At 44.6% G+C, this 17,248-nt stretch overlaps 1 protein-coding gene across 2 annotated transcripts in view; it reads left to right on the top strand.

Moving 5' to 3' along the window:
- FAM3C (FAM3 metabolism regulating signaling molecule C) overlaps nucleotides 1–9,178 on the top strand; it is a 438,009-nt gene extending 428,831 nt beyond the window's left edge. For both annotated transcript variants that reach the window (XM_086966876.1, XM_086966871.1), the window contains exon 10: nucleotides 8,117–9,178. In XM_086966876.1, coding sequence (XP_086823002.1) covers nucleotides 8,117–8,206 — 90 coding nt within the window. In that variant the 3' untranslated portion in view covers nucleotides 8,207–9,178. The remainder of the gene's footprint in view (nucleotides 1–8,116) is intronic.
- The last annotated feature ends 8,070 nt before the right edge of the window (nucleotides 9,179–17,248 follow it).

Genomic DNA, 17,248 nt, shown 5'->3' with positions numbered 1-17,248 from the left:
TTAGAAGAGAGCTGTTTTGAGGAATTGGCGGATTCAGGGACTCTTGATTTCTCTCCAGAGTGGGAGTTGCCCTCAGGCTCGGGTGCTCCCTCTAAGGATATCCAGCCTTACCATCTGGTTATGAGAAAGGCTGCTGAGCTTCTTCAATTGACTCTGCCTACAGTGGAGTTCAAGTCTAATATCCTCACTGAAGTCTTGCATTCACCGAATTCTGTGGTTGAGCCTTTACTTCCATTCAATGATGCCTTGACTTCCATTCAATGATGCCTTGACTGATCCTATTATGGAAGTGTGGAAGAAACCTTTGTCGGCTCCTGCGGTTTCTAAGAGTGTTGCGAGGAGGTACAGGGCTGCTCCTGACGACCCGGCATTTCTGTCTTCACATCCTTCGCCAGAGAGCCTGGTCATTCAGGCTGCCTGTTCAAAGAAGAGTCTTAGTGCCTTTCCTCAGGTTCCTTGTGAGAAGGAAGCAAAGAAACCGGACCAGGTGGCAAAAAAGACCTTTTCATCGGCTAGTATGGCGTTGAAGTTAACTAATGCCACATGTCTAATGGGAAGGTATGTGCATGCCCTGATGGACTCCTTGCGTATCCTGGCTCCAAAAATTCCTGACGCCAACCGGAAGGATTTTGAGGAGGTGATTTCTGACACTCAGGCAGCAGCCCGCCAGGTTATTCAAAGTGGTCTGAACACTGCCGACTCTGTGGCTCGTATTATGGGCACCGCTGTCGCCACTAGGAGGTCAGCCTGGTTGAAGTCATCGGACTTTTCGGCTGATGTTCAGGCGACTCTGCTTGATCTTCCTTTTGATGGTTCAGGTCTCTTTGGGAAGAAGGCGGATGCAGCTCTTGAGAGATTCAAGGATTGCAGAGCAACAGCGAAGTCTTTGGGTCTCCAGATCAGGGGCACATCTTCCAACAGAAGGTTCAGGGGCTTTGGTCGCTCCTTTCGGAATTTCCGGCAAGGCCAACAGCAGCAGCAGCAGCAACAGCAGCAGCAGCAGCAGCAGCAAAATTCAGTGTACAGATCGTACAGGAGAAAGCAAAGAGCGCGTCCTCGTGGACGTCAGCCCTTCTCTTCCTCCACCTCTTCCAACCCCCCTGCCGCAGAAAAGCAGCCCTAGATCCGCTATTCAGGATCATGTGGGTCCGGTTGGGGTTCGGCTTACCCATTTTCTACAGGATTGGGAATCGGTTACGACAGATCTTTGGGTTCTCAATCTTGTAGAAAATGGGTATGCCCTTCCCTTTCGGGAATTCCCCCCTGTTTACCCTCCTTGTCAAGGTTTTTGCAACGAGGAACATCTGTCTCTTCTGCAGGAGGAGGTTCTAACTCTGTTACGAAAGGGTGCGATAGAGGTGGTCACAGAGCAGGAAAGGGGTCAGGGATGCTACTCCCGGTATTTCCTGATCCCCAAGAAGGGTGGCAGGCTTCGTCCAATCCTGGATATCACGATCTTGAATCTCTATCTGAAGCAGGAGAAATTCAAGATGCTCACCCTTGTTCAGGTTCTTCAAGCGTTGATGGAAGGAGACTGGATGGTGTCGCTCGACTTGCAGGATGCGTATTTCCATAGTCCCATCCTGAAGTCGCACAGGAAGTATCTCCGTTTCACGGTTGGGTCGCAGCACTACCAGTTTGCGGTCCTTCCGTTTGGTCTTACTACTGCGCCTCGAGTCTTCACCAAGGTGATGGCGGTGGTGGCAGCTCATCTCAGGAGGTCGGGGATACCCGTGTTCCCTTATTTGGACGACTGGCTGATCAAAGCGGAGTCGTCAGAGAAGGTGCTCCATCATCTGCAAGAGACAACTCAGTTGTTGTTCAGGTTGGGTTTTTCGATAAATGTACCCAAGTCTCACCTGGTGCCCTCCCAGCGCAACCTGTTCATAGGTGCCGTACTGGACACTACTGTTTGTCGTGCATTCCCTCCTCCTCAAAGGATTCGCGACATTCAGGAAATGATTCCTTTGTTTTTCAATGGAGCGGTCGTTCCAGTCCTGAAGGTCCTTCGCCTGCTTGGTCTGATGGCTTCTTGCATTCTCCTGGTCAACCATGCACGCTGGCACATGAGGGCACTCCAGTGGTGTCTCCGCAGGCAGTGGTATCAGCACAACGGAGATCTCGGGGAGTCGGTGAAGATCTCCAGAGAAACTGCAGCGGATCTGTCTTGGAGCGTGGAAGGCAACCTGTCGCAAGGGAAGCCTTTCCATCTAGCTCCATCGGTGGCCACGGTAATAACGGATGTATCCACTCTAGGGTGGGGTGCTCATCTGGGGGATCTGGAGGTCAAGGGTCTTTGGTCTCCAGAGGAAAGGTTGCTTCACATCAACCTTCTAGAGTTGCGGGCGATACGTTTGGCACTCATGGCCTTCCTCCCTTCCCTTCGCGGTCAGTCGATCCAAGTCCTGACGGACAACACGACCGCGATGTGGTACATCAACAAGCAGGGAGGAGTGGGGTCGCAGTGTCTCTGCAGAGAGGCTCTGCGTCTCTGGTCCTGGGTTCAGGACCACCAGATTTGTCTGATGGCAAATCATCTGGCCGGAGTTCTGAACGTGCATGCAGACAGTCTCAGCCGACAGTTCTCTGCCGACCACGAGTGGAGGCTTCACCCGGAGGTGGTTCGTCACGTCTTTCGGACGTGGGGGACTCCTCGGGTGGACCTGTTTGCCACTCGCGAGAATGCTCACTGCCCGTCATTCTGCAGTCTCCAGTATCCGATGCAAGGAGCCTTGGGGGACGCGTTTCAGTTGAGTTGGGGAAATCAACTCCTTTACGCGTTTCCTCCCATACCCTTGATTCCTCGGGTTCTGAGGAAAATTCGCCAAGACCGGGCCCAAGTTATATTGGTCGCCCCGGATTGGCCAAGAAGGGTGTGGTATACAGATCTACTCCACCTCTCCTCTCACCCGCCGCTCCGTCTCCCTCTCAGGGCAGACCTCCTCTCTCAGATGGAGGGGCAGGTTCTACACCCCCACCTCCAGACATTGCACCTTCATGCCTGGAGATTGAACGGGGCAACCTGATTTCCTATTCTCTCACACCTGATGTGGTGGATGTCATTTTGTCTGCCAGACGTGACTCCACTAAGACTGTCTATTCTTATAGATGGTCTAGGTTTGTTATTTGGTGTGGTGAGAATGATATTGACCCATTGAGAGCCCATTTATCAGATGTGCTCCGGTTTGCTCTTTCTTTGGCCCAACAGGGGCTTGCAGTTGCCACGGTTAAGGGCTATCTTTCGGCGCTGTCGGCTTTTATTTGTTTGCCTGATCAGCCCTCTCTTTTTAAGTCTCCTGTAGTTTTGAGGTTTTTGAAGGGTCTTGTAAACAAGTTCCCTCCTACTCCTTTTATTGTACCTCAGTGGGACTTGAATCTTGTCTTGACTTTTCTGATGGGCTCTCCCTTTGAGCCTCTTCATAAATGTCCTATGAGGCTTTTAACCTTTAAGGCAGTTTTCCTTGTTGCAATTACCTCGGCAAGGAGGGTGAGTGAGCTTCAAGCTCTTAGTTCCAAGCCCCCGTTCCTGACCATACATGCTGATCGGATGGTTCTAAGGACCAGGGCTGCTTTTCTTCCTAAGGTGGTGACTCCTTTCCACCTTGGTCAATCCATTACCCTCCCTACCTTTTATCCTCCCCCGCACCCTTCCAAGGAGGAGGAGAGGTTACACCGTCTGGACCCTAAGAGGGGGGTGTCTTTTTTTTGGGACAGAACTAAAGACTGTCGCTTGGATGATCAACTCTTCATTGGCTTTTCTGGCTGCAAGAAGGGAAGAGCGGTCCATAAAAGGACTTTATCAAGATGGATCGTTCTGTGTATTAAGATCTGCTACTCTTTGGCCGGTAAGGAACCTCCAGAGGGTATTAGGGCTCATTCAACTAGAGCTAAGTCGTCAACCTCGGCTTTGGCTAGAGGTGTTCCTGTGGAGGACATTTGTAGAGCGGCAACTTGGTCCTCCCTCCACACGTTTGCTAAGCATTACTGCTTGGACACTGAGGTGAGGAGGGACGGCCACTTTGCTCGCTCTGTCCTTCAGGATTTCCTGGTTTAGAAGAGTGGACACCCTCCTCTGGGAGTGGGGACTGCTGTGGGACTCTATTCACAAGGTGAGGAATCCACACGGCAGATGTATCTATCAGAAGAACAAGTTACTTACCTTCCGTAACGCTTTTTCTGGTAGATACTATATCTGCCTGTGGATTCCTCACTGACCCACCCGCCTCCCCGTTGTCCACTCTTCTATGCCAGAGTTATTGTGCTGTAATGTATATTTATTTTGATGTCAAGGAAATGTTTCATTTGCTTTCCTGCATTTGCTTTGCACTGTGTGTTTTGCCTTGACTATTGTATACTGTGTATACTTTGTATATATCTACTGTCATTGGTCCGTCCGTGTGCCTCGATGGCACGGAAAAAAGGCGGAACTGATGTCATCACGCCGGCGTGGGCCTATTATAGGCGTCGGTGACGTCAGCGGAGTCGCGAGCGGAGCCGTGTCTCTGTGACGTCCTATCCACGTCGGCGCGAGGCTAGGAAAAAGATTTTCCGAATGTTGCTGGCGCAAGGGGGATATTCACAAGGTGAGGAATCCACAGGCAGATATAGTATCTACCAGAAAAAGCGTTACCGAAGGTAAGTAACTTGTTCTTTAGGTATTAACCATGTGTCATTGTAGCTGCCACCGACGCAAACCAGTTGAATATTTGCGGTAATGCAAAATAATATTAAAAGACTTACGTTGTAATCATCATCTTTTTGCCCTCTATTAAATTCTTCGGAAGGAGGGGAACTATCGCAAACACTGCCCAAACCCCTGCTAAAAACGTAAAGGATCCCGGATTTCAAATATTTGATGAAACCTGCCAGAGAACTTGATTTACATTGAATAATTTACTTTAATCTTCTACCAATTTTGTGCCATGCTGGTGTCTTGGAGAGAAATGCAAGGGTAATCTCCTTACTCCGCAATAGTGTTTGCCCTCGGTAACTATTTTTATTCCCTGAACTAATATTTACTTCTGAAACAATAGTGAGAGAGGCTGTTAAAAGGGATACCATTTCATTTTTATAATCTCTGGGATCTTCAAAGTTTTAAACTTGCTTGCAGAATTTGCTGGGAAGACACAGGATCGACTGAGTTGATGTAGGATGGATCAATCCCATTTGCCAGGCAGTTAACCTACCAGGGTGCCAGTCTGCCCAGTACATGAGGCATGACCCACATGGAGCTTGTCTCCACTAAGATACTACACACAAATATCAACAATACAGTAAGCTGGCCCTAGCCCCTTATAAGCCTTGTTCGTGTGAAGAAACAATGGATAAATTACCCCAAGACGCTACAAGGCCATATCAGTGATAGTCTTTACCTGAAACATGCCAAGTTCCTGGCACAGTTTTGCCTTTCTATCATCTGGACTCCTTTCCCTTGGACTAAGAATACTTTCAAGTTTGAAATGCCTACAGTACAATTGAATAGCACTTTAAAGCCTGTTTCTCCAAAGTCCTACCACAGGTGCTATTAAGGTAATAGCACTAGCCAGTGTCTTTTTAGAGTTACGCCAGTGCAGTCCAATTTGGTCAAGTATCCTTAATTTGTTTGCTTTAAGACTGTAGTGTAGTTCCTATTTTCCCTATAGGCCCTGCACATTGGATTAACATAAACAGCAGTGTAGACGTAGGACTGCGGTCTTCTAGGTCTCTACTGACTATGTTAGACTTAATTGGGTTTGTACCAGCTAGCTCAGAGGTCACTGGAAACTTTCTTGACTGAATAGGAAGTGATCAGCTTCCCTGGCTCAGACAAGAAGGGATTCAGTTTTCCAACAACCGCATTTACATGACAACTTTGCTCCTCAGAATAAGAGTCAATCTCTAGAGTCGTGTGAAACAATAGACAGCTATTTCACTCAGTCAGTTGTGCAGAATTACTTTCACCAGTATGCAGAGAATAGAGAGACGGGCGTTTTCAATAAAGGTATTATTTATTGAACAGTCTTCCTTCTCATGCAAGAGAAATGAATTGCCATAATTGCAAGACTTGTTATTATAAAAAGTGCGTACAGTAAAAGTAGTATTACGAAATAATACTGTAAAAGCATTGATATGGTTTCTTAGCCATACGATAGTTAAAATGAAGAAAATATTTACATTTATATATAAATTTGGCTGACGTCCTCAACTGGTGCTTCTAACTACGCCTACCCCGGTGTACCTGACCTAAGCCTAATACATGGGAGGGAGTAAGTAAGTAGCAGTTTAAGTTAAGTTGGTTTTGCCAAGGGTTTGCTTCAAGAATTCTCTCTAAGGGTTTAGTCAGCACCGTACCTCTGGAATAGAATGTTGGAGGTCTGGTATCTCCTCTCAGGACTCTATATTCCAGTCACCCGCAAGGGTAGGCTGGAAACGCCGGAGCTGGATTTTCTCGGCAGGAGAAAAGACAGCGTCTTTCTCAGTGCATCAAGGAGGAAGGGCAGCGTCCGTGGGCTTCTCGCATCTGTTGGGCTCTCTGCAAGGATGATTCAGAAAAGGGGGTGGTGATGAACAGTGTCTGAATTAAGCAGACCACTCTTACCCAGTCCAAAGATCAGGGATTGATCCATCACCGTTTTTTAGCTCACTGCACCATCCCAGCTCAAAACTTGGCTATATGCAAATTAGTCTGACCCTGGCCCAGTGCATCATGGGAACAGGGCAGACCAAACTACCAAGCCAATTCTTATACTGGGAAGGAAACAAGCTACCGGGGACCGGTTTCTGGCATGTCAGCCGTCTTCGGCCCGGCTTGCTTGAATCCTGATGGTGCAATGAGCTAGGGACTCACATCTGAGTATAATCTTCCACGCTTATGGTGGACAAAAATGATTCAGAAAAGGGGGTGGTGATGAACAGAGTGTCTGAATTAAGCAGACCACTCTTACCCAGTCCAAAGATCAGGGCTTGATCCATCACCGTTTTTTTAGCTCACTGCACCATCCCAGCTCAGAACTTGGCTATATGCAAATTAGTCTGACCCTGGCCCAGTGCATCATGGGAACAGGGCAAACCAAACTACCAAGCCAATTCTTATACTGGGAAGGAAACAAGCTTCCGGGGACCGGTTTCTGGCTCTCTGCAAGGGACAGCTGTTCTGCTCCAGTATTCACCACCACCGTATTTACTTAACCCCTTCCATGCTCATGACGAGCTCAGCTCGTCATGAGGCACAGTTGAGCTGTGCTGATGACGAGCTGAGCTCGTCATGACACCAGCAAAATGGCAATTTCCAGCACAGGGGAAAAATAACCACAGCAGCGATGTGGTGAAGGCAACGTTGGTATATTTATACCTGAAAGGTGCTGAGTTTGACGTAAGGTTTTGGACATAAGACGTCTGTAAATATGTCACTAAGAACTGGTCGTTCTTACAGTGCTTGCAAGAGTTCTATTACTAATCAAAACAAAGCAAGCAGGGCTTTCCCAGATTGCTGGGGGTTTGAGCTGTCGAAAGAACTCGGTGTGTTATCTGGGAATCTAAGGAAGTGGCTTCTGCTGTGTCATGTACTGTAATGAGCTGCAGAGACGAGTTACTGAAATATGGCTCTGATCGTTTATGTCATTATAGGGATATGTATTGATTATAGCCGTATAGGGGCATGAGGTCACAATATTGATCGGGGTCCTAGATAGAACACAACAAGACAACCTGAAAATGTTGCCTTGCTGGGAATCCAAAAGCGTCTGAGATGGATGTTAAGGGTCAGGTATGTGTGGCATTAAAGACTATTAATATGTAGAATACTATTGATTTAGACAATGCTGCTTTGATATGGCCGCCAAGCCCCAGTTCAAGGGATTGTGCATTTTTCCAGACTTAACTCAACATAACCAGCAATGAGTATGCAGTGAGCATATTGGCTATTAAAAATACAGGGCCTGCACATGACTTTTAATCAAGGTTTTTATTCTTGCTGGCTCTTCAGAGCTTGTGTCTCTGGGAATTGGGTGGGCTGTCATGGACAATTGTAATGCTCTTTCCTATTTGCACTCAAGAGAAAGCATCTTTGTTTGTCCCCCATGTTTGAAGGAGCGATGCAAAATGTTATTAACTTTGGTCATTGTCATTTTGCTTGCAGCACATCAAGAACAATAAGGACACAAACAAGTATGAGGGATGGCCAGAAGTTGTGGAAATGGAGGGTTGCATACCCCAAAAAATCGACTGAACAAAAGGAAAACCAAGAAACGTTGTATGAAAGTGACGTTCTTTCCATCACGGAGAAGACATTGGGTGTGATTGACAATGTGTAAATAGGTCTAAAGCATGTGTCAATATGATTGGTCTCTGCATGATCAGACATTTCTAATATGTGGAATATTTATTGCAAACCTAACTAGGATTATTTGTAAATAGATTGAAAATATGCAAGAAAAGGGTATCATGTTAAAGCAGCATCTGTGCTTCCTCTCGAAATGCATTACTACACTATGTGTATTTATTAAAGCAGTGGATTTTTTTTAAGTAAGAGCATCCCTGAGAGTAGGCACAAAGGATTGTTCATATAAGATGGATGATTTTGTAAGAGACAACACCGAGGTACTTGGATAATTTCTTTTTTTCCATAGAGTCCGTTGCAAGCCATAAAGACCAGTTTAAGAAGTTGTGGAGACACAAATTCCAAAAGTATCGTACACTCATATTGTAAAATTTCTGCCGAGATCTGTTTGTGATAAAACTTTAGATTATGAGAACATTGCATAGAGCTTTATTTTTCTTTTAACTTCTGCCTTTTTGGGCAGTAAATATAACTTTATTCAAAAAAATCTATTATAATTTTAATGATAGAAAATGCTTCTGGCTTTTTTGCTGTATAAATTACATTCCCTCCATTGCCTCTTCCTGTATTCTCAAACACAAGGATCGTTTGCCTGCCTTATACTGACACTATTTGCCCAGTTTTGATAGTTTATAGTGCCAGAAAAACCAGCATATGAAGTTAAACTAGGACCTCAGTACAGAGTAATGTGTTTAACCAAAGGAGTATGATGAACGCAACATTTCATACACATTTCAAAGAAAACTGATATGTATCACAGGACCTTTCTTTTTTTTTTTTTTTTTTATAACAAATCAAAGTTCCAGTATGTGATAAAGCACAATGGATTTTTTTAATTAAATCTCTGAAGTTACCTCTAAATATTTGCATTTGTGTTTTTGGCAATAAGGATGTTATTGGACATGCATGTAAAGGTCACTGGATACAGGATACCTTGAAATGACCACAACACATACCTACTTTAACATTGTTTTATACAGTATTTCTACATTGTCTTGTGACCTTGCAGAAAATCGTACTTTCCCTGGTCTTACACTGCTTGGAATGTAAAGCCCATCATTTGAAACATATTGTTTGTGATGTCCATTTATTCTACAGTCACTGATTGTGCTGAGCTGAGCAAGATTCAGTGTTATTTGTTATTTTTGTCAGTAGTTTATATGTAGCATACCCTGATATGTGTAGAACAAATTTTCAGAGGAAGCTAGAGCACGTTCTTATCCAGAAAGATGAATATGTTAATTATGCCAAGCATCTTTAACTACAGAAATTCAAAGTTGACCTGTCAGTAAAGATTTTAGACAGTATCCATCAAGTAATCCCTCCGTATACAATGTCCCTGCACTTAGAATCCTTATTGGTGCAAAGCAAACATCAAGCCTCTATGAAGGCATGCACTTCCTAACCAGGATTTTGTTTTCTGTAGTTGGAACACATTATGACGTTGTACATTCAGTGGAGGTGCCATCTGTACAGATAACACCCAGCCTACCTTAACAAACCAAGCATCAATACAACATAGTCATTTAGTCTCTCATACATTTTTTTACCTGACTGCTGAAGAGCAGGCACCCTTCCTTCCACGCCATTTTTTCATTTTTATGTTAATATTCCTTAACCACCTTCTTCTCTCTTCCACTAACTCCTCCCTCTCCATCAGTAATTGATAAATCACTTTGTGGCCAAAATGTAAGTTAAAGTTAAAGAATTATGGATTAGGATTCAAAGATTTGGAGTTAAGTATTACGTCACTCAACACAGGGATTTACTTTTATTAAACAAAATACCATTAGTGACACATTAAATGAATACAGCATTTTTAGATGTGGGGCCAAATTTAAAGTTTTACAGATGAGGTACAGTCCGATGGGGTGACAGGTGACATTAGGTCTGCCTCCCTGACGTCTGCCAAATTTAGTGGAAACCGCTTGGCCATGTCATGAACAATGTAATGTGTGAGGTCATGAGCATTGCATTGTGGAGGTGTCAGTTTTAGTTAGGTCAGGTAACTATAACTGCTGAATTTCTATGGTTTTGTAAAAGTGAAATCTAAGCCTAACTAAAATCCCTTTAACGTTTGTTTTTTTCCCAGTGAATTTCTAAGGTTTTTTTCATTCTGTTTCCTACCTATAATGTTCCTATAACCTTTTTTTCTTCAGTGAAATTCTAGATTTAAAAAAATGTATTTCCTAACTGTAACCTGTAAACTTTAAGAATGGTTGTGCGAGTGGCTGTATAGGTCAGTGAGTGAGTGTATGAGTAGATGTATGTGTCTGTGAGTGTGTGTGTGAGTGGCTGTACGGGTCTGTGTGTGGATCTGTGAGTGGTGCAGTGGGTCTGTGAGTGGGTGTGTGTGTGGCTGTGTGGGTTTGTGAGTGCCTTTGTGGTTCTGTGAATTGGACTGTGAGTGGCATATCGGTCTGTGAGTGGTTGTGCCAGTGTCTGTGTGTCTGTGAGTGACTGTGTGAGTGCTGCTGTGGTTCTGTGGGTGAGTACGAAATGGACTGTATGGGTCTGGGAGTGCATGTTTTTGAGTTATAGTATGGAGTTGGGGCATTTGCATACTTAGGGTATTTAAAAGGGAGAACCATGCACTCTGCTCTTACAAGAACACGTCAATAAAGAAACTACTCATCACAGTCACCCAAGTTCAGATTGCACTTGCATAGATTAACAATGCATTCACTTCAATTAGGGATTTCAGATCATTTTTCAACGTAGAATGTTTGCATTCACAAAGCCCAAGAAGGTAAGATCATTTCCACTGTACTCAAGTGTAGCTTCTCCTGTGGCGCCTGCTATGTTTATTTGTAAGTGCTTCCCATTAAGGTGTACTAGATATGAAATGAGCATCAGGGTCATAATGAAACTTAATTTTTTTTTTTAGGTCTACTGTTTTACCAAAAAGATGTCTATCTAACTGCAGTACTTACTACAGGCAAATTAGTAAATGCTTTCCCATTGTGTAAATGCCTAGTCTATATTGTAAACTACAGCTGCGTAATGGACCACCTATTTACGTATTTCTCTGTCTCTCCTTGCAATTTGTTTCAGTGGGTATATAGATTTTTTTGGTCAAAATCTTTCATTTTTCGCAAATAGTTTGTGAAATGTTGCGCCACATATGTTCCGGTTTAGCATAAGCCACGGAAATAGTTTTTTTGAAAAAATGCAAAACACATACATATTGTAATCAATATTTGACAACAGCTGTTTACTAACATAGTGTTCAAACTTGTATTTCTGTAATTAATATTAATGTACAGCACTTTTTAATTGTATTTCACGTCGATGATACAAGTCTTTGTGATGATGTCGGTGTCCGCAAATATCATGTGGCCTGGTAACATAGAGATATGATTGGAGAAGACACTTCATTAACCGTCAAAGGAAGTTCCCACATATTTCTTCTTTAATGAAGGTTCCAGTTAGTATTTGGTTCATTCTTTGAGATGTGCTATTCTCGGAGTGCACATCTCTGGTTTCTGTACATTTTTTTAATTGTTTCTAAAAATTGGCAGCAGGAAGAGGTGAAGAGCAGGATCTCCATCAAGAAGCTGAGGAGCAGGAGGTACCGGTACTAGCAGAAGACACTTCTGATGAGGAACCAGCACCCAAGATACCTGATGTGGTGAATCTAAAATGGAATCAAAGTTTAAGTGCACCTTGTGCGACAAAACCCTATCAAGGGGCACTGCAAAAAAAATTCTTGTGGTACAACAAGTATGTGTACCACTTAAAAGCTTATCGTAAGAACAATCTCAAAAGGGCACAGAAGAAAAGAGCTGGAGTGGGGCATCAACCTCAGTGTCTGCACCACCTGCTCTTGTAGACATTGCGGAAGTGACGAGGCGGTTGTCACACACATCTCCCGAATTAGAAACCATTGGGACATTTTGACTTGACTCCAACACTACCCTCACAGCCGGCGAGCAGTCTGATGTAATTTTTGAGACCGCTAGAAAACAAAACTGTTAATATGTTTAGAATGTACACCAGTTTTTCCACAGTTTACCTGTTTGTGGATAGAATGTTTTTGTTTCTTCGTTGCCATTTTATTTGAGAAAAAATACAGAAAGAGTACAAAATGTTAAAAATAGAAAAATCCAACAAAAAAGAAAAAAGGATCTTGTTAGAACCGCCTTTCATGGTTAAAGAAATAAAGATAAACTGTATGTCTGTGTGTATATATAAAGATGAGTGGTTCTATGAATGTGTAACTAAGTGTGTTAGAGGCTGCATCAGTGAGTGATTCAGTGTATAAGTTTCTATAAGGATGAGTGAGTAGCTGTATGAGTGAGTTATTGGGTGGACGAGTGCCTGTATTAGTTTGTGAGTGGGTTTATGAGTGAACAAGTGGGTGTGTGACCTCCTTTGAGTGAGATAGTGAGTGTGTAATTGGCAATATGAATGCGAGTGCATGCTTGTATGAGTGAGTGGGAGGATGTATCAGTGAGTGAATGAATGAAAGCATGAGTGCCTCTTTGGGTGAGTGTGTGGCTGCTTGCGTGAGAGGCTGTGTAAGTGGCTGTAAAGGGGAATGAGTGGGTGTCTGAATGGTTGATTGAGAGTGATTAGGTGGATGAGTGTATAAGTGAGTGAGGGCATATGTGTGGCTCTAGGGATGAGTGGGTGTGTGTTGCTCTTTGACTGCTTGAGTGAGTGACTGTCAGTTGTTTGAGTCAACATGTGGGGGTGTGACCCCCTCAGTAAAATAGTGGGTATGTGGGCATCTGTATGAGCGAGTGACTGATTGTAGGAGAGGCTGTATGGGTATGTGACGTGTGTGGGTGCCTGCATGACTGAGTGACTGTGTCTATATGGGTGAGGGAGTGGGTGTGTCACTGGTTGTGTAATTGAGTGAATGGTTGTCTGAGTGAGTGTATAGGTGAGTGACTGACTGTGTGAGTGCCTGTATTGGTAAGTGACTGGATATGTGAGTGACTGTGATTGGTGTATGGATGAGCAAGTGGTTGTGTGAGTGTATGATGAGTGAGTGGTTCTGTGAGTGGCTGCATAGGCGAGACACTGCATGTGTTAGTGCTTGTATGAGTTAGTGATTGATTGGGTGGGTGATGTAAGTGAGTGACTGTAGGGATGAGTGAAACTGGTGAGCAAGTGTGTTTATAAGTTTGACTCTAGATATGTAAATGGCAGTATATCTGACTGAATGGGGGTTAAGAGACTGATCAGTCAGTGAATTGCAAGGTGAGCAGTGTTGTTGGTGAATAACGGAGTACCTATATAAGTGAGTGAATGTGTGTATAAGTACCTCTATGAGTGAGTCAGTGGCAATGTCAGTGTTTGCATCAGAATGTGGCTGACCCTATCAGTGGCCATATTATTGTGTGTATGGGTGTAATAGTATATGGAAGAGTGTGTTCCTGGGTGTATCAGTGTATGCACAACTGTGTGTCTGGGTGGAGCCATTGAATGCCTGGGTATATTACTGTATGTATCTGTGTCTACCTGCATGTATTAGTGTATGAATGACTGTGTGCCTGGTGTGTCAGTCTATACCTGAGTGCATTTCTGGGTGTGTCACAGTCCCTATCTGTGTGTAAATGGGTGTGTGAGTATCTTTATAGATGAGTAAGCGAGTGTGGGAGCATTGAATACAAATACTAATTTGTTGTGTGAGTGCCTGTACAGGTATCTAAGTGACTGTATGTAAAATATAATATGTATGGCAGTAGCCGTATAAGTAACTGGCTGTATTAGTAGCTGTTTACGTAAGTAAACACATGTATGCGCCACTGTTTACAACAGTAAGTAGATTTGTTTCTAGCTGTATGGCTGAGTGACTGGGTGTATCAGTACTTACATGGCAAAATGACTGAGTATGTTAGTGATTGTATGTATGGCCAACTGGTTGTATAAGGTACTGTGTAGGTGACTGAGTGCATATTCTTGTACCTGTATTAGGAAGTAACTGGATGTGTGAATATCTGAATGGGTAAGTAGGATCACGTAGTAGTAGATGTATTTGTAGGTGAGACTGTATTAGTAACTATCAATGAGTTAGTGGCTTAGTGAGTGGTTGAATGGAAACCAGTGTCTGGCTGTATGAGTTGTGTAATCATGGTATGTGTGAATGTGTCACTGGCTGTATAAGCCCCTACCTCGGGGCAGTAAAGTTTGCTGACTACAGTGCAAGTTATAATTGCAAAATGAGTTGATCAAAGTGGTGGCTCGCTATGCCAAGTCCCCTTGATGTATAAAAACGCTCTCCACAGGTATGTCTAAGGAATATGTATGTGGTAGAACTAGTCTTTTGAAATATCTAAACACATACAACTTAAGCAATTATTGAAAAAGAGAAAGAACATAAATATATGATAGTATTTCATTTTCAAAATTACAGAAGCATAAGAATGTTATGTTAAGCAAACTTGTAAAGCACATGGTTGCCCCGACAATGGGGCGCCCCAGCACTAACAGACGGGGCTATAGAGAGGAAAATGAAAGAGTAGAGAAAAGCCAGTTTTTAATTAATTTCCTAAATGCCCAGTGATCTTGTGTGCATCAAGCAGCAAGAGGGGCAGCATTCAATAGGGCAGGGGCCATTGTCCTAAAGGAGCACCCCCCTGCTCCCCTTTGTGCATTCAGGGAGTACGAGCCAGGTGCAAATCAGTGGAATGTAGGGCTTGAGTCGGAACATTTGGTGAACAGAGCCTTGCAGGATTTGAGGGCCTTGGCCATGTAAGATCTTGTGCGTAGTGCAGAGAGTCTTAAACTGGACTCTTTGTTCAATCGGCAACCAGTGAAGACGGCTAAGAAGATTAGAATCATGGTAGTGCTTTGGTAGGTCAAAAAGAGTGCCTGCTACCGCATTCTGTACCCTTTGGGAGTCATTTAGTTACGGATATATTCATGCCGATTCAGAGCCCATTTCATTAGTCTAATCGAGACTGCACTACAAATTGAATGATCGTTTGGCCGGTGGGTGCATCGAAGTATCCCAAGATGGGTTTCAGGCTACATAAGAGGCCAAAACAAGGCCTGCCACTTTTTTGCTTGGTTCTCACACATTGCTTCTACTATAACAGTATATCACAATACAGAAACACATTTTATTTTCCCTTTTTTCTGTTCTCAGCTTTCATACTTCATGATGGTCTCTTTGAAGTATCATCCTTTTTTTTTTTTAAACCGTTTTTATTGATATTTTCTCCCAACTGAACAGTGCAGTCATCTCCAACACATAGTGTATCATGCATTTCCCCCCATCCCCGCCGCCCCTTCCCTGCCACTACCCATAGGAAGGCATGTAATTCACATACAAAAATAGGCTCCAAATAGGTTTTCCACAACATCATCAGCGTTACCATTAGTAGAAAGTCTCTTTGCCCTCCGAGTTGGACCTCTCGTAATGAACCCTCACAGTCCAGCATCTAGTCTGTGGTAGGTTCGCCATTTTCCCCACACTTTTCTGAACTTCTTCGGACACCCCCTTGCCTTATATGTAACCCTCTCAGCCGCCATGTACATGTCCAGGCCACCCCTCCATTCCTCCAGACGTGGTAGATCTGGCGCCCCCCAGTATTTTGCAATGTCCCTCTTTGCCACAACTAAAGCTAGTACTAGGAAGGACAACTGAGGATGCGGGAGGTCCACATCGATTGACATGCCCAGTAAGGCCAGCTTGGGGTCGATCTGTAATGGGGTCTCCAGTACTGCAGACAGTTTCGTAAAAACATCCGACCAATACCCCTGTATCCTAGGGCACGACCACAGGACGTGAAAGAAGTCCCCCCTGGGATCTTGACATCGCAGGCATTTGGCATCATCTATCTTCCCCATCCTCTGAAGTCTTACCCTGTCGAAGTAGGTTCTGTGTAGCACATTAAATTGGATAAGGCGGAGGCGGGATTTAACTGCCACCTCTCTAGGGTGTGTTAAGACCAATTCCCAGTCAATGTCTTCCATGCCTCCCACGTCCGCCTCCCATTGCTGTCTTAGTCTTGCCAGGTCTCCCAGCATGTTGTTTGTGAGGGTCTTATAGGTCAGAGATACCGCCTTCTGCTGAATATGTTCCTGTAGAAGCCTGCCCTCAAGCGGGGTAAAGTCTGCCAGACCTGTGGTGTCCATATTCTGGGCCTTCCATGCGTGTTGTAGTCTAGTGTATTTGTACCTCTGTGTGGGGTGTAAGCCGAATTCCGTGGTCAGTGCCGTGAATGGTTTCAATTGCCCTTTGGCCAGGATGTCTCCCAGCGTGGAAATCCCTATGTCGTCCCATCTATTGTAACCCGTCAGTTTGTGGAGCTCCGTCAGCCACGTGCAGTGCCAGATTGGTGTTTGTTTCGTTGGCTTCCCGTCCCACCCCATTCGTTTCGTGGACGCCCTCCAGGCCTGGATGGTGATTGTAGTTGCCGGTAGTAGACGCTTCCTACCATGTCCCCCATATAAATAAGAAAGGATGTGTCTGGGTGCCAATTTGTAGCGCTCTAGTGCATATGAAGGGTGGTCTGCCTGCGCATGTAACCATTCATTTATCGGGGCCAGGTGTTCTGCCCAATAATATGCTTCCAGATTCGGGAGCGAGATTTCCCCACTATACTGGTGCCTCTGTAGGGTGGTCAGGGCCACCCTGGGTTGTTTGCCCAGCCATAGGAAGGCACGAAGGTCTGCATGTATCTTAGGGAAGACTTTTGGGGGGAGGGGGTAGTACTCGTTCTGGAGGGCATATAGGTACTTGGGGAGGACGATCATCTTGTACATGGCCGCTCGGCCCAGGAGGGTGAGCGAGAGCTGTCTCCAGCGGGCCATGTCCGCGACGGAGTTAACCATGATACGCTCAATGTTGCGGGTATATGAGATATGTCTGTCCAAGGTGAGGTAGACCCCCAGATATTGAAATCCCCCAGTCGTAGTGAGCAGCCGTCCTGGGAGGTCCGACCATTCCTCTCTCCCTGCGGGGTCATATAGGAC

This window comes from Lissotriton vulgaris, chromosome 1_1 (assembly GCF_964263255.1).
Source record: "Lissotriton vulgaris chromosome 1_1, aLisVul1.2, whole genome shotgun sequence".
NCBI lineage: Eukaryota > Metazoa > Chordata > Amphibia > Caudata > Salamandridae > Lissotriton > Lissotriton vulgaris.
This window is presented reverse-complemented; position numbering and strand designations above follow the sequence as displayed.